Below are 26,607 nucleotides of genomic sequence, written 5' to 3'. Positions count from 1 at the left end.
ACAGCAGTTGAAGCTCAAGGAATGGCTACTTCTCTTCTGCACTTTCATTCCCTAACCATTCCATCTTTTCAAGAATCTCCATTTCTGTTGTTTTTTCCGGATCTCGCAAATCCCCGTCTCACTCGATCCTCATGGTCGCCTTCTCTTGCTCATATTTCCTCCTCCTCCTCGTCCTCCCTGAGGAGCTCCACCGGCAATTCTCATGCTCTCTCCCCTATCGTGTGGAGGTGTTCATCTAGGGTCAATTGCTATCCTAGGTCGACCGAAGAGGGATGGAGCGAAGGGGAATCCATCCATACTGAAGGTAGTGGTGATGATTGCAGGGACAATTACAACCACTCTGAATCCCAGTCTCCAATTGCTGCGACTTCTCCCGTCAATTCGCAGAAAGTACCAACGTATTCCTACGATTCTCTTTCTCTGGGGATTAGGGAGCCGGTGTACGAGGTAACTTTCTATCTCTCTCTTGGTACTTCATTTTGTGGTGATTCAATTGTGTCGCCCCAACTCTTACTGATCTTGAATTCAGTTGTGTCTCGGTAAGTTAAAGGGTAACGTAAAGGATCTCTGTTAACTTATTAATGCATGCCTGTTACTTTTACGTTTGATGGTTAGCTGGACCAGAGTGCTTGCATTTCTTTCATTTTAAATTCTAAGGCCACTGATTTTCTCATTAGTTTTTTAAATATTTTATTCCTCTTCCACGGGAGAGACCGATAGACTAGTACGATGCCTCCAATAGGTTTAAAAAAAAAAAGTGGATTATAAAACTGTTCACTATTTGTTTGTTGAATTAATATTGAAGTGGAAATGAGTGTTCAAAGTGATGATTTTTACTCTAGTATTATTACCGATTGCATATTGTTTGAATCTGTTCTTTTCTTTTCCTATACTTCTTTTACAATATTTAATTTAATTCAATATTGCTTCCCTGCATTTTTGGATTAGATCATAAGGATCTGTTAAGGTGGGGATAAGATTTCCATTCACAATCAAAGGGAAAAAAAATGAGAAATGCTTGCAATTTGACGGAAAGATTAGTTCTTTCTGCTTACAAAACCCAAAAACCCTGTATGTGCGTGTATCTTCAAGCTTACAAACTGATAGACGCGGTTGCCACTGCACAATAAAAATTAGAAGGGGGATACCCTCTGTATATTGATGTTATAAAGTAAAATTGAGCGCTTGGGAGCTGCAATTTTGAGGGAGGTCTGTCAACATATTTTGAAATATGTCCAGGATTTACATACTCTGTCTCTTATAACTTTTGGCTATTTAAAGCATGATAAGACATTAGAAGTTGGAATGTGGCATATGATTTTGAAGTAAAAATGTAAAAGTTACTATTAACGATAGAGTGATGGAGAGTTCACAATTAAGATGTCAAAGTTATTCTCTTAGCTATTCTTAAAAAATAGATGTCGAGGTTATTGCAGGAATTGATTAAAAAAAACTCTTAATGGATGCCTCTGATGAGCAATCCCATGTTTCAGTACCGCAGAAATTTCATCAACCAATCTCCTGAGCCTTTGCATCCAACTGTGGTATCTTGGACGTTGGAGACATTGGGTATGGATGTGATTGGATCACTTTCTTTGAATCAAATATGTGAGCAAAAGTTTTTTTTTTTGGGGGGGGAGGGGTGTATCTAAAGAAAGATTCAAAGCATACAAAGTTGGTCACCCTGTTCTTTGACGGAGAATATAGGGTTTAAATAGGAGTTCACTAATAGTGATTGGATACAAGAGGTTGGGGGGGGGGGGGGATGCCCTGGAATTAGAAAACTAAACATTGTTTTGGAACTTCTGTTGTAGTAGGGAAGAGATGGCTCTTTACAGTAGAATTTTAGAGGTTCAATAAATATGGTTACCCATGATTGAATTGGGATAAAAGATATTTCAGCATCTCCTATTTCTCTTCCCGTCTAGTGTATCATGCTTAATTTGTACTATTACTGGATTGTGAGGTGGAGGAATGCATGAATCTTCTTCAGTGCTGTTAGGAAACCACAATTAACCCCATTAAAAAGGACAGTTGGTGGTGGAGGACAGGCCTAACGGGATCTTCTCTTGCCCTTTCTAGAATTCCATTGAATGATAATGGCATCTGTGAAACTTTAAAAGAGTTGGGCAAAAGGGGTATTCCTTGTGTTGGAGCTTTTATTTGTGTGGTGCTGCTTCATAGTTCATTGACCATGTACCATTTGAATGTTCATGTATGTGCATTTTTTTTCACCTTTCGTCACTTTTTTTTTTTAAAGTTCATTATATACTAATTTTTGAAAATTTTCAAGCCTTTCCCCTTTTGACATAAAATGTATACAGACTTGCAACCTATCCTTTTTAAGTAATTGCTGGTTAGGGTGAGGTATCTATGTCAGGTTTTATTGAGTGGATGTTGATTCATTGTTGAGATCGAAGAGTTTCATGTTTCTTCCACCCTGTAGTTTTGTGACCTTTTTTGCAGTTTCCTTCTTCATTTTAACAAAGTTATCATGAACACTTTCAAAATGTACGTTCAGGTGGTAGAAGTGAAGCCAGATGGAAAAGTGTCTACAAGAAAAATCAATAGGCGGCACTTGTTGAAGTCAAGTGGTGTGTGAATATTAACCCCAAATCTGCAAAAGTTATTTCCTTTTCTGCTTATTTTAGAATTGTTATGTATAACCTCAATATTCTTTTTTGTACCCTTAAAATTTTGTTTTACTTTTGTACAGTTTGCCGCCTCCACATGAGTCATTGTAGGTAGGATCTCCATCCAAATTTTCTCTGTCCATGTTCATGATTAACTCTGAGGAAGTTTACCACCATAACGTTGTAAATAATTGATAAGGATTTTTGGAATTAGTCAATTCATCATTTCCTTGCCTCTACCAGAGGTTCCTACTATTATTTTCCATGAGCCATTTATACAATGTCAAGGTTCTAAGCTTCGGCATTGCCAATCACTTCTTGGGTGAATTGGCATCAGCACTGGCACACCATGGAATAGACTCTAGTTTGAGTCACTGGGGTTCCATGCCACTGTGTGTGGTACACGTAGTTGTGGTATCCCCCACCCCACCCCCCCCCCCCAAAAAAAAAAAAACTTCTGTATTAGTAAGAATTTGTTATCGAAGTTTATGGAAGTCCATGGAAATCCTGCAGATATTATTGAAGTCCATGGAAAATCAATGGAACTGATGAATGTTCCAGATGAATTAATGAAACTTTAGAAATGATAGAATAACTTGGGATCCAGTACAAAAGCATGACAATTATACACAATGGTTTAAGACGATTAATACTTATTAAGATAATATTAAGATATGACTTATCAAAAATAAAATATTATTAAGATAAGTTCTTGTGTAGGTCTAAAGTATTAAGGTTCAATTGTATATATAAATAATATTTATATAGATAAATGGGAAAACTCATTTCTCACCTCCCCTCATTTGAAGTGGCCCACCCACATTGTGCCACATGGACAGATGATAAGGCTATTCCAATCATTGGATAGAGAGGACATGGGCTAAATTAGCCATGCATCAAATTTCAGACTCAAATTTAATCAGATATCCCCCCCCCCATGTATGTCCATGAATTCCTTTGTATGTCCATGCATGCCTGGTGTACTCTGACCACTATTATGCCATCTAACATTGTCCTGATTCTTCAAAGGTCTATTTTACCCCTTACCAGACTTTGTTTGGGCTGAAATTTGACATGTGTGCAGGGGACCTTGAAGTCTATCTATCCACAAAATTTGGGCCCCACCCAATCTGCCTTGTGGCAGATATTTGGGCCAGTTTGGTATGCTTATCAATGCAGACTGTGCTAGAAAGTTTTCTAGATTAAACACATACTTTAAAGAGATACTACTTCCAAAAAGTACTACATTAACATAAATGCTGGCTTTAGTCCATTATACACTTTTTTATGAGATATTAGAGTATTTAGGTCATTGCATCATAAATATATCAAAGGCATTTTCATCATTTTTTATGGTAAGAGGACCTTGCAAATGTAAGATAAGGCATCTTGGTCATTTTAAAGGTACACAGGCAGCTGCTGATGTATTTCCTACCATCCACAATGCACAATGCATGGAATAGACATTCTTCATAAAAATTAAGCGATAAAAGAAAAATAGAATATTTCTACCTAATATTATTCTTATCAGGTTATTGACTAGATGATCTTTAATGGAAGTGTTCGAAATACAACACACTTCAACTGAAGTTTGGTTTCAAATTGTATTACTGAAGTTTACAAATTTTACTAGGATCTGTAATTTATGGAAGTCTAAACTGTTGTTTTGGTTTGGTCCTGATTTTAAGTGGGAGTAAGTTGTCTGTCTTTAATTGGTTTCTACTGATTATTGGAGCAATGTACAGCGTATGCTTTGCAATTCACAAATGCGCTGTTTTTCCTGTTCTATTCTGATGACTTCTTACAACATCAGGTCTTCGTCCACGAGACATCCGGAGCATTGATCCTTCGTTGTGGGTGACTAACTCAATGCCATCATTGTTGGTAGTGTGACAGTCCTCTTCAGTTAATGGTTGTTTGATTTGTTGCTGTGTCATTTATTACTCTGGGATACTTTTAATTGTCCCTTATTATATTTCTTAATATTACACATTTTCCTGAAACTGAAAATACTTTCATTAGGAACAGGAAGTATTTAATATAAAGTATTCAAATGTAGCTTCAGAAAAGTTTTATATACTTCTCAAAAGTATCTGTGGCTGATTGGACATAATTATAGCTACATTTTTTGTGCACTATTTTTCTTAATAGGCTGAAATGTACTAGTCCTGAAAGTTTCTGGATAATTGAACTCTAAAGCTTCTTCCTACTTACCTACTTTCCATATGCTATGTTCATCTGTACCACTAGTTAGGCTGGATGCACAGAAGAAGTTAAAGTTGTGAACATGTACTCTTCTTTATGCCTCTCACAATGAACATGTGTTAAGAAATTCTAATTTCTTAGGGCCTATAGAAGAACTCTTAACTTGAACTAGAACTTATGGACATTGTGGAATTAGGAGAGCCATGTAGGATGCTAAAGTTACTTGGGAGATGTAAATTGTTGTAATTTGGGTTTAAGGGTAATTTAGGTATACTTGTAAAGATGTGTCGCCCCAAGGGTATACTTGTAATTTATTCCTTTTTCTTCTATTATAAATAGAACATGATTGCTCTCTAGTGACACAAGTCATTATTTCTCCCCAATCCATTTCATCATTGTAGAAAACCTAGGACTTGTAACCATTAACTTGAGAGAAGAGAAAAAAGAGAGAATGAGAGAATAATAACTTGTTTTTTTCATTGATAGGAAAGCCCCTCTATTTATAATAGAGGGGAAATTACAAATAGAAAGGGGAATTCCTAATCATGATAGGATTCCAAGTTACAATAGGAAAAGAACTAGAACTAACAACTCAAAGTGAAACTAAGACTAACAACTCACAGTAGAATTAGGACCTGACATAATTAGAAACTAGGACTAGGAAAATAGAAGATATACATATCAACCAAATCACTGTTCATGTGAACAGTGTCACATGAACAGTACTTCAACACTCCCCCTCAAGCTGGATTATACAAATAAGTAAAGAAAGAAGATCCAGCTTGAACTAAAGAAAAAAGAACTCCTAATAATGCTAACACTCCCCCTCAAGTTGGCGCATACAAGGTACTAATGCCCAACTTGAACAAAATGAAAAAAAAAAAAAAAAAAAAACTCAGTTGTAGTAGAATCCAGCTTGACATATGAATGCAGCTCCCAAATAAACCTTTATAGAAATAAGTGAATGGTTTGATTGATCAATGAGATCAGTCAAGCTCTCTATTTATAATAATAATAATAATAAAAGAGATTACAAAGGGAAACACTGTTCACGCGAACAGTGTCACAGCCCAAATATAACTCTAATTCTAACTAGTTAAATAGAGCTAGAATAGAACTAGGAAAGGGAAAATAACTAAAATAGAAATAACACCCCATGGGTCGATCTTATATCATGGATCGACCCATGTCACACGTAATACCCAAATACCCATATTCCAACACTCCCCCTCAAGTTGGTGCGTAGATATCAGTAATGCCCAACTTGCACACTAAAGGTTGAAAATTTTTTCCACTTAAGCCTTTGGTGAACACATCAGCCAACTGTTCCCCAGATTGCACATGAGGAACACAAACCGTCCCATTATCCAGATTCTCCTTGATAAAATGACGATCAATTTCAATATGTTTCGTCCTATCATGCTGCATTGGATTATGGGCAATGCTTATTGCTGATTTACTGTCGCAGTAGAGTCGCATAGGCAGAGTAATAGGAATACTCAAATCTTGTAACAAAGTCTTGAGCCACAATAATTCACAAATACCAAGAGCCATAGCTCTAAATTCAGCCTCTGCACTAGAATGGGCCACCACTGTTTGCTTCTTGCTGCGCCATGTAACACAATTTCCACCCACAAATGTACAGTAACCTGTGGTGGATTTTCGATCATGGGAACCAGCCCAATCGAGTCGAGTGTAGGCCTCAATCTGTAGATGATCATGACGAAAGAATAATACTCCTTTACCAGGAGCAGACTTCAAGTATCTCAAAATCCGAATCGCTTCGATGATTAGACCGGGATCATGCATAAATTGATCGATAAGACTCACAAGATAGGCAATATCGGCCTAGTGTGAGATAAATAAATTAGTCGCCCAACTAGCCTCTCGATATCTCCCTTTGTCCACTGGTTCACCATCGTGTCTCGGAAACGAGCATTTGCCTCAATGGGAGTATCCACGGAGAAACGACCTAACATGCCGCTAAAGAAGATCTAGAGTATACTTGCGTTGAGATAAGAACAGCCCTTGAGAAGAATGGGCCACTTCAATCCCTAGAAAATAGCGAAGTATGCCTAGATCCTTAATCTCAAATTCCTTAGCCAAATAATTCTTCAACTTGGAAATTTCCGCAGGGTTATTTTCAGTTACAATTATATTATCGACATATACTAGGAGGAGAGTAATAATGCTGCCCGATGTCTTAATAAATAAAGTGTGATCTGCATTGCTTTGTTTATAACCAAATGTCAACATCGCTGTCTGAAAACGACCAAACCATGCACGTGGTGATTGTTTCAGACCATACAACGCACGTTTAAGTTTACAAACCTTGCCATGAGTTGCAGCAGATGAGAACCCAGGAGGGACATCCATATATACCTCTTCCTTTAATTCACCATGGAGGAAGGCATTTTTAACATCAAGCTGCTGTAGACTCCATCCTAAGTTCACAGCACAAGAGAGAATTACCCTGATAGTGTTCATTTTGGCAACAGGTGCAAAAGTCTCCAAATAATCTATCCCATATGTCTGAGTAAATCCGCGAGCAACCAGCTTTGCTTTAAAATGATCAACAGCCATCACTTTTTGTTTAATTACAAAGACCCACTTCGCCACAGTCTTCTTTTGTGGTGGAAGTGTGACAAGATCCCATGTACCACTCTTCTTTAGAGCTAGCATTTCTTCGATCATGGCCTCCTTCCACCTAGTATCTACAAATGCCTCCTGCCAAGTTTGTGGTATGGAAACAGAGGATAAAGAGGAAACAAAAGCATGAAATGATGGGGATAAAGATTCATACGAAACAACCTGTGATATTGGATGTTGCGTACAAGACCTTTTTCCCTTTCTAAGAGCAATGGGTAGATCAAGTGATGGATCAGAAGTAATAGGAGAAGTAGCAGCATCTAAAGGATTAGAAATATTACCAGAGGAGGTGTCATTCGATCCTAGGTCAGAGGACAACTATTGGTCTGGTAATGCTGCAGTGGTGGGCTGTTGTTGCCCTTTTTTCTTTCGATAATACTGCTGTGTGAAATCTTTCACTGGTTGTACCTGCTGCTCCCCTTGAACATCATTATCTAAAGGTACATGATAGTCATCAATAGGTTCATGTAGATGAGGAATGGGAATCGGCACTTCTTCTAGAGTAGGAATGGACTCCCCCTGAAGAGGTGCCGAAGATGCAAAGAAAGCCACGGCCTCATGAAAAACGACATTCATGGAAACAAAAACATGACGAGATGTAGGATGATAACATTTATACCCCTTTTGGGTGGGAGAATAACCAATGAAAATATAGCGGAGACCGCGGGGATCAAGTTTGCCATGGGCATAGTGGTTTTGAACAAAACAAACACACCCAAAAATTTTGGGAGGAATAATATAAGAAGAAGACCCCTTCAAAAGATCAAGAGGAGATTTATAGTCAAGTACCCGAGAGGGCATCCTATTGATAAGATAAGCAGCTGTTAAAATAGCCTCTCCCCATAAATGAGAAGGAACATGCATTTCAAACATAATAGAGCAAGCTACATCAAGAAGATGTCTATGTTTGCGTTCAGCCACTCCATTTTGGGGTGGAGTGTCAACGCAACTGGTTTGATGAATAATTCCCTGAGTAGCAAGAAATAATTGAAAGGCTCCATCTAAATATTCATGACCATTATCACTCCTGAGAGTTTGAATGGTAGCTTGAAACTGAGTTTGAACCATGCTATAAAAGACTTTAAAACAGGAAAAAACTTCACTCTTGTGTCGCATTAAGTAAACCCAAGTAGTGCGTGTGTGGCAATCAATAAAGGTGACAAACCACTTAAAGCCAGAAATAGAAGAGGTACGTGAGGGACCCCAGACATCAGAATGAATCATAGAAAAAGGCTTAGAACATCTTTTATTTGAACTAGAATAAACAGAACGAGTTTGTTTTGCAAAAACACAAGCCTCACATAATAAAGAGTGGGGGTTACAATGCTGAAATAAAACAGGAAAAATCTTAGCTAAGGTTCCTAAAGGTGGATGGCCCAGTCGATGATTCCATCGGTGCAATTCAGATAAATGATGTTCAGCAGAAGTAGCAGTAAAAGCCTGGCCAGACATAGTAACAACATTAGAGATAAGATCATCGTCAAGCAACTAGAGACCACCATGCATTTTTCCAGTTCCAATCGTTCTCCCTGTCCCCAAGTCCTGAAAGACACAATGTGAAGGATAAAAAAAAGCTTTGCAATTGAGATCAGATGTCAAACTACTGATAGAAAGCAAATTAGAAGTTAACTTAGGAACATGTAAAACAGAGGACAAAAATAAAGAAGGAGAACAATGGATGGCTCCCTTCTCTGAGACAGGGGAAAGAGAACCATCGGCTATTTTAATTTTATCTTTGCCTGAACAAGGAGAATAACAAAAAAATAAATTGGATTGACCAATCATGTGGTTAGTGGCTCCAGAATCGATTATCCAAGGATGAGATAATGCCGAAGCACAATGACCAGCAAAAGAAATACCTGGTTTGGAGAAAACAAGGTTCGATTCAGAAGAGGGAACCACAGTCGAGGTAAAGGCAGGTGCAGATGAAGAGGCGAAGGTAGTCATCATACGACGAAAGGCAGCAAGTTCCTCTGCAGAAAGTGTGGTAGTAGGGGCTGTTTCAGTAGCTTCAGAAAGATGGGCCTGTGTGCCACCACGACCACGGCCACGGCCTCGACCACGACCACCACTACGACCATCAGAAGAGTCAGATGGCCGACCATGTAACTTCTAGCAAAAATCCACAATATGTCGTTCCTTTCCACAATGAGTACATTTAAGAGGTTCCTTCTCAGACGAGGAATGTGTACTAGTACTAGAAGAGCTACCTCTAGAAGAAATTAAAGCAGATCTCTCTGGCTGTGTAGTTGGTAACATGGTGGAACGACGAGTATCTTCCAATTGTATCATAGAGTAGGCTTGCTCCAAAGTGGGAAAAGGTGAACGACTCAGAACTTGAGGCCGAAGCTGATCATATTCCACATTAAGGCCAGTCAAGAAAGTGTATACTCTGAATTTATCCTCCCTAAGCTGATATTTGGTAATATCAGAAGGACAATCAAGCTGAAAGTTATCATAATAGTCAAGCTCTTGCCACAGGCTACGGAGTTCACAGTAGTATTCAGATAAAGTAAGTTCACCCCGTTTGGTTGCATGGATTTTTCGTTGAATATCATAAACTTGTGCATCATTCCCTACCTGGGAATAGGTACCTTTAGCAGCTTTCCAAATTTTTGCCGCTGAATCAAGTAGTGTATAGTCACGGGCAATGGATGGAGTCATTGCACTGAGAAGAAAAGCCATAACAAGAGAGTTGCTGGAAATCCACTTGTCTTGTAATGTACCAGCTTCACTTGGTTTGACAGTGGTACCATATATATATCCCTTATAGCCCCTTGAATCAATGGAAAGAAACATTTGTGTAGACCAAAGTAAATAATTAGTACCATCGAGCTTTATTGAGCTGACTGGAAAAGAGGGATAATCATGATGGGTCCCTTGTGTAGAAGATTGGCCAGTGTTGGTGGTAGCAGTGGATGCAGCTGAATCAGGCATACTGATAGAACCTCAGTAACCGAGAAGTGCAGGAAATTGCAGAATATTCTGCAATAGGTAAATAGGCAGCAGTTCTTCAAAATAAACTCTGCAGGTTGTATAAATAAACAACTACAGTGTTGTCAAACAAAGAGAAGCTGCATATCTGTATATAGAAAAAAAATCTGCAGGTCTTCAAAAAAATACTGCACTCCTGCAAAAAAATCTGCAGATCTTCAACAAAAAAGCTGCTGCTGGTCTTCAATAAAAAACTACTGCAGGTCTTCTAAAAAAAGAGGAAAGGAGTCTGCAGATCTTCGCACAATATGGATTTGCAGGTCTCAAAAAAAAAATCTGCAGGTCTCGAGAAAAAAAATTTCAGGTCTTAAAACATCTGCAGGTCTTCTAAATAAAATTCTGCAGTGCTTCAGTCTTCAAACATGGAGAAAAAATACTGCAGGTCTTCGAGAGAAATAAATCTGCAGGTCTTCAAGAGAAATAAATCTGCAGGTCTTTAATCTTTGAGAAAAAAATCTGCAGGTCTTCTAAAATAAAATCTACAGTTCTTCAATCTTCAAACATGGATCTCACTATGCATGGAGATCATAAAATAGGATAAAGTAAAGGAGGTAAACTCTAGGGCAAGTACTAGATCATATTTAGATCACCTCAAAGTACTGCTCCCATGAAATAATGGAAACGAGAGAAGGGAAGAGAGAAGGAGGGTCTCGGTTGATTTAGGGTTTTAGGGTAATGGGTTAGTTGATCTAGGAGAGATCAATTGTGGAGGGAGACGATGGAGGAGAGTAGAATTAATTTCTCAGATATCGAGTTTAGGCTCTGATACCATGTAGAAATAAGTGAATGGCTTGATTGATCAATGAGATCAATCAAGCTCTCTATTTATAATAATAATAATAAAAGAGATTACAAAGGGAAACACTGTTCACGACACTGTTCACGTGAACAGTATCACAACCCAAATATAACTCTAATTCTAACTAGTTAAATAGAGCTAGAATAGAACTAGGAAAGGGAAAATAACTAAAATAGAAATAACACCCCATGGGTCGATCTTATATCATGGATCAACCCATGTCACACGTAATACCCAAATACCCATATTCCAACAACCTTCAAGAACTTTAAAAAATAGATCTTCAAAATTTGGACAGACATGATCAACAAACCGAGACTGGAATGTCTTCCAAAAAAGGCAGCTTTCAACGATCTTCCATAGCTATCCAGTGATGAATCTCAGATTGTCATAGTGACTTAGAATCTTGAAGTGAAATAACTAGAGCAGCAAGTAGCGAAAACAAACTGAATCAGGCAGCGGAAAAAAACTGTATCAACCCAATCGAAAGTCCTCAAATAGGCAACAACCAAATATCTTCAATATTTCAATACTTCAATCTCCCCCTTACGGCAGACTCAACCCAATAACAAAGTAGATACCCATTGGCAATGGTGAAAACTCTGATCGTCTATGCTTTGCACCAAGTGTTTCTGTAAGTTTTGCTTCTACAATGTCTGCAAGTGTACTGTAAATAATCCCCCCCTCACGTGTAGTACACGTGGACATAACAGAGATAATGTAAAAGATAGGGCAAAAACATAATATTCCAGAATTTTCTAAAAGTGCTATGGGTAATTAAAAAGGAAGGAATGGCAAAATTGTAATTTACCAAAAGTTTCCAAAGGTGTTATGGGTAAATGCCAAATGTATGTTTTGGGATATGAAGGGAATTAGAATTATTGAAAGGGAACGGTGTTGGAAAAAAGGATGGCATGACTGTAATTTGGTGGAAATCCACTTTTAAATACAATCCAAGCCAAAGGGTAAATTGGTAATAAACCAGAATTTCAAGGGTCAATTGGGTAGTCAAATAGGGGAATGTATTAAAAGGTAATGGCAGTTCCGTAAATAACCAAAATTTTGCAAGGGCCTTTTTGTTAAATAAAAAGCAATGGGATGCAATAAGTAAAATAATGGCTATGGAGAGTGGCAATCTTGTAAATAACCAGAATTGTCAAGGGGCTCTTGGGTAGATAATTTAGATGAAATCTACTTACAAATACCACCCAAGGCAAAAGGGTAATGTTGGAATGAGCAGTAAAATAAGGACAAAGGTAGATAAGAAAAGATGATAAGGGCATAAAAGGGAACTTAAAGAATAAAATAAAACGCTAGGAATAAAGTAGAGTAACCAAAAAGGAAACCAACTCATAAAAGGAAACCCACTTTGAGATATTGGATGTCTTCCTCACGCAACCAGCCAAAACATTATAACGCTGTCTTCAACAGTTCAACCTCACGATGGGAGAAAGAACCAACCACAAGAAGAAAACGAGCCATAGAGGAAAACGAGAACCAGCAGCCAACTGATTCTTCGATCAGAAACAGCAGCAGCTCATGGAGAAAATTAATGTAATCTCCAAAAACTCAGATCAGAAAGCAGGGAAAGGAGGAGGCGGAACAAAAGCTGCAACTTCAACCTCACAGTAAAACCAGAATAGATGTGATTCCAACAAAGGAAGATTTCCACGCAACTCCAAATAGAAGGTCGAAGATTAAACAGAAAACCTGCAACTCGAATCTGGCGGTAGGGGAAACAGCAGCGATAAATATTTGACTCCGTGGAAGAACAGCTTCAATCGAACCAACAGCAACAAAATACCAGCAAAGAATCGATACCACCAGAAATCAATAGCCAACATCAGAGAACAAGAGCCCATCCAACAACTAAGCCAAGCAACACTCAGCAAGACGAAAACCAGAAAATCAGAGATCTTCCTCACGATAAGCAAAGAGAAACTGAGCAAAAATAGGGCAGGTCCTAAACTCCAGCCCCTCGATCACCGTCAAATTGAGAAAAAGGGATTGCGCCTTCAACGAAAGCAGGTTCTTCAGAAGCAACTACAGCCCAGAACCAGGTTCTTCATTAATCGATCAACAAATCAGTATTTAATTTGCAACTCATCTGAAGAGCAGAAATCAGATTCGAAATCTGATGTAGAGTTTTCAGAATCGAATAAATGAATTGAGTACATGAAACCCTAGTTCTTCTTTTTCTATGAACTAGGGTTTTCTTCTTCAAACCAGAAACCCGAACCGACTCTCAAAATGGCAATCTTGGAGAGAATCAGTCACTGATTGCCTAGCTTTGATACCATGTAGAAAACCTAGGACCTGTAACCAGTAACTTGAGAGAAGAGAAAAAAGAGAGAATGAGAGAATAATAACTTGTTTTTTTCATTGATAGGAAAGCCCCTCTATTTATAATAGAGGGGAAATTACAAATAGAAAGGGGAACTCCTAATCAGATTAGGAATTCCTAATCATGATAGGATTCCAAGTTACAATAGGAAAAGAATTAGAACTAACAACTCAAAGTGAAACTAAGACTAACAACTCACAGTATAATTAGGACTTGACATAATTAGAAACTAGGACTAGGAAAATAGAAGATACACATATCAACCAAATCACTGTTCACGTGAACAGTGTCACATGAACAGTACTTCAACAATCATAAATAAACAAAAGTAGTTGACTGCTTTTACCTTATACTTGATTGCACTATTTCAGTATTTTATTACTTAACTGAAAGAAAATAAAGGATTAGCACTCACTTTCATTGGGAAGAATTAGGTTCATGTGATCATGTTTTTTGGAAAATGATACCATATGGTTCTATTTAGATGGAAATGAAAATTAGTTGATACTTTTAGACCGGTAACATGCCTTGTATGTTTGAATGACTATGGGGAATGGGGATAGATACCACTTTGTTTCCTACTCTCCATTCCCAGTTCTTAACTTCGTTTGTGGATGATACAATCTCTCTCTCTCTTCAATTTTCTTCCAGCGGTTCCTGAAATTTTGCCTATCCTTATGCTTCCTCAACTTTCATCATTCTTCTGCCAAAATTCTTAAAAGTCTTTTTTAATGGAAAATTTCTGAGTTTTTTCTCAGATTCTTGTTACTTTTTACTGAAGTTGAAATTTAATGCTCTGAACTAATCCTTTAATAAGAAATCTGTTGGTTAGATATGAATATTTTTCAGACTGAAAAAAGTTTTAATTCTTCCTGTAATGATATTTGGAAGACTTGTTTTGCTGAAATCACATAACTTGGTATAACTTTTGCTTTTTTGCTTGGAGTTGTAGGTGCGTGAGCATGCTATTTTATTGAATCTTGGGTCCTTAAGGGCAATCGCCATGCAAGAGCATGTTTTTATTTTTGATTATCACCGGTAATCCTTGGCTCCCACTGTAATACAAAAATTTCTAAGTACTTAAGCTATTGAGATATTCTTTCCTATGGTCCTGAGTAAACTGATAGTGTTAAATCTGTCATGCTTTTTGAACAACTGTAGTAAAGGAGGAAAAGCTTTTCTTGCTTCATTGTTGCCTCGCTTAAACCAGAAAAACACAAATGGTGGGCCATTCATGCCATTTGAACTTGAGGTAAATAATTCCTTATCAGACTATTCTGTTTCACAAAATTCTGAATAGGTTGGGGCTTAAACCTCTTGGTTTTTCTTTAATTATGCTTATCAGGTATTTGTTAAGATGCAGTTCTACATTAAAGTTTCTGGGTACCATGTTGCACACAGCACACCCTCTATCAATATTTGTACATTTATAAGATTTAGTATGTTAGGATCAATCAGATGCAAACCAGGAAGGGGGCGAGAGTGTTTAACTGTTTAGCAGAAAGGGATGGCGACATATTAATGAAACTTACCCTCGCTCGCTACCCCCTCTACCTCTTACCACCCACTGGTAGTCTCTTTTCTCTCTCTCTCCTAGGTAACTGCAATTACATACCTTGTCAACTACAGCTCGGTTTGAAACACCGTTTCTCTCTCTCTCTCTCTCTCCTGGTTTGTGTGGCTTCTCTCGCTTCGGTGGCTACTCTCATGTCTGGTTATAAATGACGAACTCAATAGCTTATGCCAGTGCATATTGACACCTTTTTATTCTGAAGAATTAGAAGCTACCAATATAATATCGATCTGTGTACATTACTTACAGTGTGTCATTTATGTGTATGTTACAGTGCAATCAACTATAAAGTGAAACTCATTTATCTTGTGACTTCAAATTCGGAAATTTCTAGACCACAAAAAAAAAATCTGACTGGCTTAGCCAACAGGCACTTGGCTAGGTTAAGGTCTTAAACCTGGGCTCAGCTATGCATTTTGGTGATTCTGGTTATCAAATTAGAGCTCACTTGGCAAAGCGTTCTCTCTCTCTCTCTCTCTGCAAATGCTGGTGAAACTCTCCTCTGCTGCACATTCTCTTAGAGCTGCAAGATGTATATTATGGACCAATCTTATCCTCTTATATATTAGCAAATGTGGAAAGTAGTCTGCCATCACCCGATACCTTTCCATTTTCACCAAAGGATTGAATTGTGATTTGGAAGCCCTTCACCCCCATAGAATCACTTGTCGTAAAAACTAAAACTGCACCAAATGTATTTTTGGATTCCCCCTTTTCTTTTCTTTTCTTTTTTTTTTTTTTTTGGGAGGGGGGTTAGGGGAGCAAAAATGGTTGTTCTTGATGCTATTAACTGAATTAACTCTTTTCAAAGAGATTGCATGTAGCATATTTTTTCTTAATTTTCTGATGACTGGATTTCATCATGTTTTACTGCCTTTATGATCAAATCTCACTTCATGCACAGAAAGCTCATATCATGATTTGAAGTTTCTAGCATAAGGATCAAGTAGTAACTTGCTACCTACATGTTTGTTGTACAATTTTACAGAAAATGTTGTGTGGTTCATTGATAAACTTTGACATGGTATTTAGGCTGTTGAAGCAGCTTTGATTTCAAGAATACAGCGTTTAGAGCAGAGACTAATGGATGTGGAACCTCGTGTGAGTATGGAACATAGTGAGTATATCTTTATTCTTTTGGTTGGTGGAAATTGTGATGAGGCAGTAGGTGCTTATTGCAAGTTTGCACTTCATTGCACTAAAGCTACCCCCATTTCGTATATAAGGGGTTTGATCAATCAACCTTTTTGTCTTGTCTATTGCTGCTGTGGGATTGCCTGCTTTTGACACTTCTTTCCCCTTTTTGGGCATGTGGGGGACTGAGGTGGAGTGCTGAAGTGAGAATGCTTTAGCTATGACCTTTTTTTTTTTAATAATATGATCAACTTTTGACCTCTCTTTTAATGATTGTAATTAATTCTTTTACCATATTTTCAGTTTTTAAGGTTATTAGATACACACATGTATACCCCAGGAATATAGATACTATCCAAAACTTCTGTGATGTTGTGCTTATTAGGTACTACTTTTTCTGGATGGCCAGGATTAATGCTGTGTGTTTCATGTTTCTGTGATTGACTCCATAGGATTGTATTTATACTTAGTTGAGATGTTAAATTCATTTACCTTCTTTTGGATAAATCTACGGTGCAATACTATAACTTTTTTATTATTTATTAGGTATATATATTACTATTATATATTATATACATTAAACTTAAATATTTAAGGGCAAGAGATTGCTGTCTAGTCGTGTAGCGCCTGCACCAGCGTGGGGGCAAATGAGAGTGCATACAGAGGCATCAACATAGATGCGATTTTTATTTCATGGGGGGCAGGACGGTACTTTCGTGCTCTCCTGTCTCTGGGCCAAGGAGCTTTGCGACCAGGTAGCGTTCTTTTTGTCAATATTTAACAATCCCTTATATTGGGAACATGTGAAGAGTCAGTGTTTCGGTAATTCCTCGGTGGGGATGAATCAAGATAATTTTGAATCAGAGCTCTGGATTTTTGTTCATCCCTCGTTGTAATAACATCTTGACAGATTGTCCCTATAGGGTTTTATCCAAGAACCATTTGAAGTATTTATGCATTAGTTGAGATGTTAAAGCCATTTACCTTCTTCTGAATAAATCTACAGTGCAATACTTAACGCCATTTTATGATTCTAAAGATTCAGTTCCTGAGTTCATCATTAAGTTGGGAAGTTGATGTTGGTGTTTAGGCTGTTTTACTGTAATTTCTGATGTGGTCCTTGCTGTTAAAACGAAGTAGCTTGATTTCAGGTTGCCACATTACTTGAAGTTTTACCAAATCGGTTGACAGCTGATGTACTAGAGCAACTTCGTCTCAGTAAGCAAACCTTGGTATGATTTACTGATTCTTTTATTTTGAAAGACCTATTAGCTTTTGAAATTCATGGCATTGAGTAAATATAGATCTTTGGTTCTTTTTATTCAAAGGTTGAATTGGGTTCACGGTCCGGAGCTCTGAGACAGATGCTGCTCGATCTTCTAGAAGATCCCGATGAAATACGGCGTATGTGTATCATGGGAAGAAACTGCTCGCTTAGGAAAGGAAGCGGTGATATTGAGTGCTCTGTTTCCATAGACAAGGAGATTGCTGAAGGTATCTCAAGAACATATTGGTCCCTGTTCTTCGTTCATGACCAGTATGATCTATGATTAAGAAAATCTGGTTTTTAACGGTATCTTGTTCTTTCTCCCCTTAATTTTCAGAAGAAGAGGAAGAGATTGAAATGCTTTTGGAAAATTATCTTCAAAGGTTATGTCTTGAACCAACGCAAATTTATCTTTCCAAATAGTGTAAGGAATGGAAGTTGCTTCCATGTTCTGTGAATTTGTTTTTTTCATAGTATGACTAAAGAATAATGTTTTATTTTAGATCCCACATCGGCTGTGAGTGGGATCCCCATTTCGTTCATGTACCTGGTAGTACCTCCACTTAACAGACCGGTCTTTTGAGATAGAAATCTAATATGGTATCAGAGCAGGTCCTGATCCTGCTATGGGTCCCGATCCCTGCCTCTGTGCATCTCCTTCCTTTGTTCACGTGTATTGTGCTTCCGACCAATCAACACGTGAGGGGGAGTGTTAGGTCCCACATCGGCTGCGAGTAGGTTCCCATTCCGTTCATATACCTGGTAGTACCTCCACTTAACAGACCGGTCTTTTGAGATGGAAATCTAACATTATATAGTTCTGACACCCACTCTTTGCCATTTGTTTTTCTTGGGGTTCAGGAGTGAATGTGTTTTGATGTATATGCTATGGATGTTTTGTAACTTGGAATTATCTGACCTCTCAAATGTGGTAGCTGGAAAAACTGATACTTCTATGTAAAAATGGAAGCATGTCAGTATATGTGTTAATTTGTAAAGGGAAATAGAATTCTGTTCAGGAGCCTATCTCTCTCCTCTTCATATGAAAAGGCACCTCTGCCCCCTTGTTTTGAGGAGGTGAGAGATACACACATGGGAGTGATGGTGTAGGCCACACTCCCAGACAGAATACTACTTTCCATTTGTAAATTACTTAAAGTATGTTTATATAATTACATAAAGTACACCTTTTGCATGAATTTTTTTGGAGGGGGGTAAGGAGATTTATGTAGAAAACGAAACCTATAAAAGAAATGTTACATACTAAATATTTATATAACTGAGACACCAAATTGAAATGCATTAGTTCCCACTGAGGTGCTCCAACATGGAGTAGAAGCTCTTCTTCGGCTTTGATGCAAGAGAAGGCCAATCAATATGATAAGCTCAAAAAGGGAAGATATATATGCATACCATCTCTTCATTCGCTGCAGGGTAGCAAGGGCTATAAGAGGATAGCTCCATCCACGTTGTTGCTGTTGATTGGAAATATCCATCTCATGGCCAAAAATAGTCTGAGAAAAATATTGAATCTTGTGGAAATTCACGATGAATGTGTTAGAGAATATGGAAACAAAAAATGAACTAAGGAAAATTTTATGGGCCTGACATACCAGTTAGCTTCAGGGTTGAATAAAACAATACTTTTGGGTAGGGTCCTTTTCTATTTTTGTTTTTGAATTTGAATTTTGAAGTTTTTTTCCAAAATCTCTACGGAGTTATTTCCTCTTGTATAGATTCTCTCTTTTCTCAAAAAAAAGTATTAATATGATTTCCCTGTCCAATTACATGTATTGCGGTACCATAACATTTTGACACATTTCAGTAAATGGCTTTCCAATCGATTCCAGTTTGTCTACATTAATTTCTTTCTTTCTCTTTATGGGCAATTCAACTCATGTCCTAATTGGTTATCCTCGTTCTTTTAAGGCCTTAAACTTGTACAATACAGATCTCACCACCGACCAGTGCAGTCACTGCTGAGGCACATGGCACATCTAAATTGATTTTGCCTCATCTTGTCACCTATTGATGCTATCCCTTTGTTCTCTTGAATAGCGGTAGCAATTGACTGGATTTTTCTTTGGGTATCATCCATTAGATGTATAAATTATCGAAACTCTTTTCTATACTGATGTATGTATTCATCTTTTACACTTACATAATATGTATAAATGTGCATCCATCTATGGTATAGCGATCATTCATAACCTGATAGTGTAGTTAATATCTGTTTCTATAAAAAAAGTTGAAAGTTGCAGGTTCCTATCGTTAATCTCGCCTTCAGACAATGAATCCTATTATTGAAAGTAAATCAATGTCAAACCCCTGTTGAGTCACTTTTTTTAGAAGAATCCTTTGAATTTGTATCGATTTTATGATTGCCACTAAATCGGTCCAATTCGCACAGTTCTTGTGATTTGTACGGATTACAACCGAGTCTCTAATTGATTTGATTCAGTTGAATTGTGTCAAAATTGACTCTTCAAAAATTTGTCTTAGTGTTTTAGAAACCCTCTTTACTTCTTTGACTTCCTACGAGCATGAATAATTGTGGATTTTGGAGTTTTTATTATTCACAACCCAATGAGAATGTTGTAATTTATGTACAAGTTTCCAAATCTTCATTCCATCACCTCTAATTGCTATGGATCCTACGGTTCATGATTCGAATCCTGATTCGATTCAACAATACCTGAGTGGGATTCTACGATTCAATTCAGCATTAACAACTACGGCATGTTCAAAACCTTACCTTGGTTTTAGTGAGGGATAAGAAGTATTTAAATCAAATTTCCACTTGGTCAAAACCTAATGAGATTGAATTGAAACTATTATGCCAATTCCAAATTGTTGATACTTGGTGGTCCAATTCATTTCTATTTGTCCACTTTCTAGTCTTGCCATTCATCCATCTTGTAATCCTGTCCTCAGCTACATTCAATAGATGGAGTTCTATGAGCACATTTTTTTTTATTGCCTGACCATTAGATGAGATCTCATCATTAGATTTCCCTTGGAACGCTAGGGCAGCCATCATTCCCTGGCACTTGGTCTTTTAATTTTAATTTTATTACATTTAACTGTAGATAATCAGATACATAGTTAATAATATTGTTATCAATCAAATAAATGAAAATTTTTATTTACCTTGCTTGAAGTTTATTTGCTTTTAATTCTCTTAGTATCTGTCTCTGTTTTCTTGTTGCATGGTTAGATATTAAATCATACACAAAGTACTTCGCAAGTGAGAATGGAGAACAGCAGGGTCTGTAGACTGCTCTTTCAGTGTCTGGAAAGGGTCCTTAAATTTCAGGCCAGTGGGCTTATTGACATATTCTTAATGATGCGGTGCCCAAGTGAGAGCTTGCTTGAGAGCTGAGGTCCACACATATGTACTGTAGTACCTCCCTTTTAGTTATTTTTTGGTTGGAACTTTTAGTAGCTTCAGTGGTTGGTTAGCCGTTGATTTTTCCTTTTATGGAACGTTCTAATTTCATTACCTGGACCCTAATTATTGTTGGGTTACAATGGGAATAGTTACTTCCCATGATAGTTAAAAAAAATAATAAGAATCATGGAGCATTTCTCAACTCGAATAGCAATCACACTCAGTTCAAATATTCCTAGCATGCATGTTAGGTAGTTCAACAAAGTTTCCAACCAACTTGATAATTTAAATTTCTTGTAAGAAGGATCCATATTACAGAAAATTTGTTTCAGAATTTATGGATTTTTGAAGCTCTACAGTGTAAAGAAGCTTCTGTTGTTTTCCTGGAACATACGAAATCTTGTCTAGTATGTTTAAAATGGATAGAATGATGCACAAATGGATGTTGATTTAGCTAAATCATATATCATTATTATTTTATTAATCTGCAGATGCGAATCTTGTCATGGTCAAGCAGAAAGACTCCTTGATTCTGCAAAGGAAATGGAAGATTCTATCGCTGTCAACTTAAGGTTTGGATAATATCTTTCTTTTATTTCTTCATTGGTCGCCGAACTTATTTTCCCCTTGAGAACACCATGATTAGGTTTGTAGATTGACCTTAGCAATGCATGGATAATCTTGGTATGTCACTTGGAAACTGATTCTGATAAGTATTTGTATGGAGGCCTTGGGCTCTAATATCATGCACAGGAAATGTAAAACTTGCTCCCTGGAGCTTAAGTAACATAAACACATAATGTGCCAGTTATTTTCCTAACAAAGTAATGAATGGTGTTGTTAGCCACACAAATAATAATAAGGGAAAATTTCGTACCCCTCCCCTGTACTATGGGCTAATTACACCTTCCTCTCCTGCATTTTACCCAATTACACTCTGACCCCCTCTAGTTTGCAAAATTGCTATTACACCCCTGCTGTTATGTCTGTCTGTTAAGTGGTGATGTGGCATAATAATATTTTTTGTAATCCCCAAACTAACCCTGGGTCCTTGTAAGATGACCCTTTTACCCTTCTTGTTCTTCTTCCTCCTCCTGCAACTCCGGCCCCACCGTGCTGCCGACGCCCACACACTCATGCTCCATTCTACCTAAAACGGTAGAGCACACCGTGGTTCTGAGACATTAGTTGAAGCTGTATAGAAATTCTACAGAACAACACAAACACCAGAGAATCAGCAATATCATTCATTAACCAAGCAAAACGGTGCAGCTACGTAGAAGAAAATTGCAAAAAAAAAAAAAGACCTTTTGACAGTTATACAGAAAGAAAGAAACCCATCTCTCTTGATTCCTCCTTCATCTTCAACCCCTTCCCCTGCTTGCTGCTGTATAGGAAGTCTTGTATTAGATCTGTTCACACACAAGGCAGATTCATATAATACAAACAAGGATACATATATGGATTTCTAAGAGCTACACAACAGCAACAAGGACACATTAAAGTTCCAATTAATGTACCCCACAGAAATGGGAAGCACAGACGAAGATGGAGATGCTGACATCAAGACTAGGAACCTGTAATCTGCAACCCATCAAATCCATCCTCGTTTGAGGTTTTCTTTGACACCAGATATCCCATTTGCTCCACTAAATCCTCCACATTTCCACCCCAATTGGTTGGTTGGACAACCAATTCTTCAACTTCCACATAAATTTCGGATGGATTATTCTCTAAATCTATTTCTTCTTCTCCTTCTCCTGCAATCAGATCCTCGTTCAGCAACTCCTCCCACGCTAAATCAGTAGCACCAGTGCCCAAATCCGGATCGCTATAACTGGGGTTGACATTAACCTTCTTGCCCTTAATTGCTCTGCTCGACCCATTTTCAATGGCTGCAGAGAACAAAGTCTCGATATCCGATTCAACGGTGGGCACTTCTTCCTGGGCTTGACTGATGAAACTCGCAAACTGGGGAGAACCTATGGCTTCTGCTGCTGCAATCGCCGATGCAGTCTCATCCTGTAAGTTTTTGGTGCTCCGGCTGGGAGGTAGTCTTTGTTTTCTCCCAATGCCATCACTTCTAAGCTCTCTGCCCTGCTCGTTTAGCTGAATAAGCTGTTGCACAAAAGCTGGGTTCTTGAGAGCCCTACACAGGAAAGCCATCATATGTTGTTGCATCCTCTCTGTACCTTGCAGTCGTTCCTCGATTGTAACGATTTGATCCCTCGAGGACTGTTGCTGCTGCCTTAGCTTCACAATTTCCAGTATGAGTAGGTTACGGTCCCTCTTCAATTTGTCTCTTTCTGCTTCGAGACCATACTTGCCCAATTCAAATCAAGCTCCTAGTGGGGTGGGGAGATTGGTTGCACCGATAGTAGGGTGGGGGTGGAGAGATGGGTGGCACATACAGCAGGGAGGGGCGGAGTTGCAGGGAAAGGGTTGAGGAGGGTGAATGGAGGAAGATGATGCAGGGAAAGGGTTAAGGGTAAAATGGTCTTTTCCAAACTATAACTAACACCAGGTTAACACCGTCAGCCAGAGGGGGTCTGAATGTAATTAGGGAAAATCCAGGGGAGGAATGTGTAGTTAGGCTATAATACAGGGGAGGGAAATGTAATTTTTCCTAATAATAATAATTAAAAAAATGGTTTTAAAGAGTTTTTGACGTCAGATTGCTGTGGCTGTGAACCTTTTTCTTTATGATCTGTTTTTCTTGCTTTCAGCTCACGGAGACTTGAGGTTAGCAGACTTGAACTGCTTCTCCAAGTTGGGACATTTTGTGTGGCAGTTGGTGCTCTTGTAGCAGGTAAAACTTTTCCTGTCATTGAAATTTGAATGCTGTCTGCTTATACAGGTTGTGATGTTTCTTATTTATGTGAATTTATACAAATTTCGTCTGCTTTCCTTTTGCTTTATGCATGTATTACTGTAATAGATGCATCATTTCGGTATGCCATTCTGGTCTCCCATCAGAGTTCCTGTTAAAGTTAAGTTCATAGGTCAGAGATTTAATGCTTGGAGGCTACTTGGGAGAATGGTGTTACTTAGAGAACCAATGGTGTTGAACTCAACTTAATCTTTATTCCTTCTATTTGGGTTGGTATTTGAGATCATATCTCGTACCTATTTTCCTTACTAACTAGTTTAGTCTCAGCAATGTCTTCCATTCCATAGTTCTGTTATGACTTTAGTATCCATTATGATGTTCTGCATTTTCTAAGCTTCTGAAAGGCATGATGAACTTGAAAGCAACATGTTGTATTGAACTTGGCCTCAAAGGTCTCAGTTGTTGTCTTATTTGTAATGGAACTATATCAGTATTATGGGATTTCAATCCATACAGTTGTCAATTGTAAATGCAGACATAAAAAATGAGATCACTAGTACAATTGTGTCTTTTAACAACTCTTGTTTCTCTGGTTGAAGGTATTTTTGGGATGAATTTGAAGTCCTATCTTGAAGAGCATGTGGTACACTCTCCTTATTCTTTACTCCATTGTCTACTTTTTTTTGCCCTCAAAATGCTGACTGCATGCTTAAGCACATGGCTAAGCAGTGCTAAGCAATTGGTCAGATCTGCAAGAGTGAGATCACCATTTTGTTGTTCATCGTAACTCTGTTCATCCTTTGATTGCTGCAGTATGCATTTTGGCTTACAACTGCTGGCATTATTGTTGGTGCTGTCGCTGCGTTCTATCTTCTGTATTCTTACCTTAGGGCAAGGAAAATATTGTAATGTTTGAGGTTCTTCAAAGGTTGGCAGACCTATTTGACAAAGGTATGCTTTCTAAATCTTACTTGCAGTTTATGTTTGTTCACAGAATCCTGTTTTAATCAAAGGAGGATCTGAATGACACCTCTATTGGTGTATTTAGAACTTGACACCTTCTTTTAAATGCCCCTTGTCTTATTTCCAGAAGTTATTTAAGATAGGGGTATAAAAGGGTTTTCAAAATAATTTGAAAGTGACATCATTATCAAAAGTGTCATTATCATGCACATTTTCCAAGTACAAATATGAAATGACACTATTATCCTCGTTAAAAAAATTGTGTATCATCATACACTAAAAGGGCAAAAAAATAAGATTACAAAATTATTTGACACCATGAGGGGTGTTAATGAGAAATCCCTTTAATCAAATAATTTTATGGAAATCCTATTTTATCGCAGGTGACACATACAGAATCCAGCACCCGAGTGGTGGGAAAGATTGAAAGATGGTATTTTGATTCTACTTTTTATATTAGGGTATTGATTTGTATAGGATGGCTGGGTGCTTAATTGAAAACATTCTCTGGACTTTTGAAAAATTCATCCGAAGTTAGCAAGCTCGTCAAGTGCCCTAGGTGAATGCCTTCTGTAACATGAAATTTTGTTGATTGCAAACCAGAAATTTATGTATAAACAGTTAAATTTTTCCCTCTACTGTATTCCTCTGTTATCTGTAAAAATTAGAAAGTCTCCTTGATCCAGGTGCATCATCTCCATGTAAATTTTTTTTCCTCTACTGTATTCCTCTATTCTAAATTTATGTATTTAGAAATTTTCAAGGCTCTTTGAACCGATTGGAGCTGGGCATTCTAAAGAAACCAAACTATATTATTTAAATGGGGCGATGTTCTCTGTGCCGCAGCGCAGGCTGCATCCAGGCACATGGGGGTGGGTGCAATGACCATCCTGCCCCCTGAGTGGTAGGCCCATGTGCGTGGGCGCAGCCTGCTCTGCGGCATAGTGAACATTCTCCCTTTTAGAAATTTTACATTCCGCCTGTTCTAACAGAAAATTGAAATGTGACCAGTATCTAGGGTCTATTCTACAAAATTTCAGCTCCATCCAATCAACCATGTGATAAATATTAGAACAGATTAAAAATTCTCTAGTCTTGCCAAGAAAAAAAATAAAAAATAAAAATTTGTATGGTAGTCGTGAGCACTAGGCATTATTTAATGCCAATAAAGAGAATTCGACTCCTTGAGCTACTTATTTTTGTGGGACAAAATTATCAAAATAATTAATGTGTCACTCGGATATCTAGCAACGTGAAATCGGCCTCCGATGAACTTGGATCATTTCTAGCAATCCAAAGTAGAACTCTTGAACCGGTTAGTGTAGCTAGAGGGCATCCATATCTTACACTAATTATTTTGCCCAGGGTCTTGAATATTACGAGGTTACAAAGAAATAATAGCAAAATGATTAGAAAAGAAAAAGAAAAACATCTTCGGAAAAAAAAGGCATATTCAGTGCACGAGGCTTCCGCCATTGTAAGGTCTTGAGAAAAATATAATGTAAGCAACTTTATAACCCCCCCCCCTTTCAGGGAAAAATGTTTCCAAACCCAAATTCACAATCACTAGGTCACAATAGAGTAACCTTAGCATTGCACCAAGGTCTGCCCTGAAAACATCAATGAAACACAAATCATAATAGGATAAGATCGAAGAAACAACTCTTCAAAGTTCAAAGTTCAAACAAGAAAAGAAGTTCATCGGGGAAACAACTCTTCAAAGTTCAAACAAGAAACGAAGTCAATAATTTTTATATTACTACTTAGGGCCCATTTAGGACAAAGTTTTCCTCTACCCTTAGAGGACAGTTCACCCACCATGCTG

At 37.9% G+C, this 26,607-nt stretch overlaps 1 protein-coding gene across 4 annotated transcripts; it reads left to right on the top strand.

The window, feature by feature from the left end:
* On the top strand, window positions 1–25,222 carry LOC122654570 (magnesium transporter MRS2-11, chloroplastic). Of its 4 annotated transcripts, XM_043848715.1 has the most exons (15): window positions 1–315; window positions 352–447; window positions 2,522–2,594; window positions 4,444–4,517; window positions 14,577–14,662; window positions 14,786–14,876; window positions 16,230–16,298; window positions 17,483–17,563; window positions 17,660–17,825; window positions 17,936–17,981; window positions 21,481–21,561; window positions 23,716–23,798; window positions 24,419–24,462; window positions 24,633–24,770; window positions 25,166–25,222. In XM_043848715.1, the coding sequence occupies exons 1-14, from the start codon at window positions 22–24 to the stop codon at window positions 24,726–24,728; spliced, it is 1,380 nt and encodes a 459-aa protein (XP_043704650.1). In that variant the 5' UTR covers window positions 1–21; the 3' UTR covers window positions 24,729–24,770; window positions 25,166–25,222. The 4 variants fall into 4 exon arrangements, with proteins under 4 accessions (XP_043704650.1, XP_043704649.1, XP_043704648.1 ...); XM_043848714.1 differs by having other exon boundaries at window positions 1–447; window positions 4,447–4,517; XM_043848713.1 differs by having other exon boundaries at window positions 1–447.
* Window positions 25,223–26,607: the final 1,385 nt, after the last annotated feature.

This window comes from Telopea speciosissima, chromosome 3 (genome assembly GCF_018873765.1).
Source record: "Telopea speciosissima isolate NSW1024214 ecotype Mountain lineage chromosome 3, Tspe_v1, whole genome shotgun sequence".
NCBI lineage: Eukaryota > Viridiplantae > Streptophyta > Magnoliopsida > Proteales > Proteaceae > Telopea > Telopea speciosissima.
Note: the sequence above shows the minus strand (reverse complement) of the source record. Positions and strands in the feature narration are given on the sequence as shown.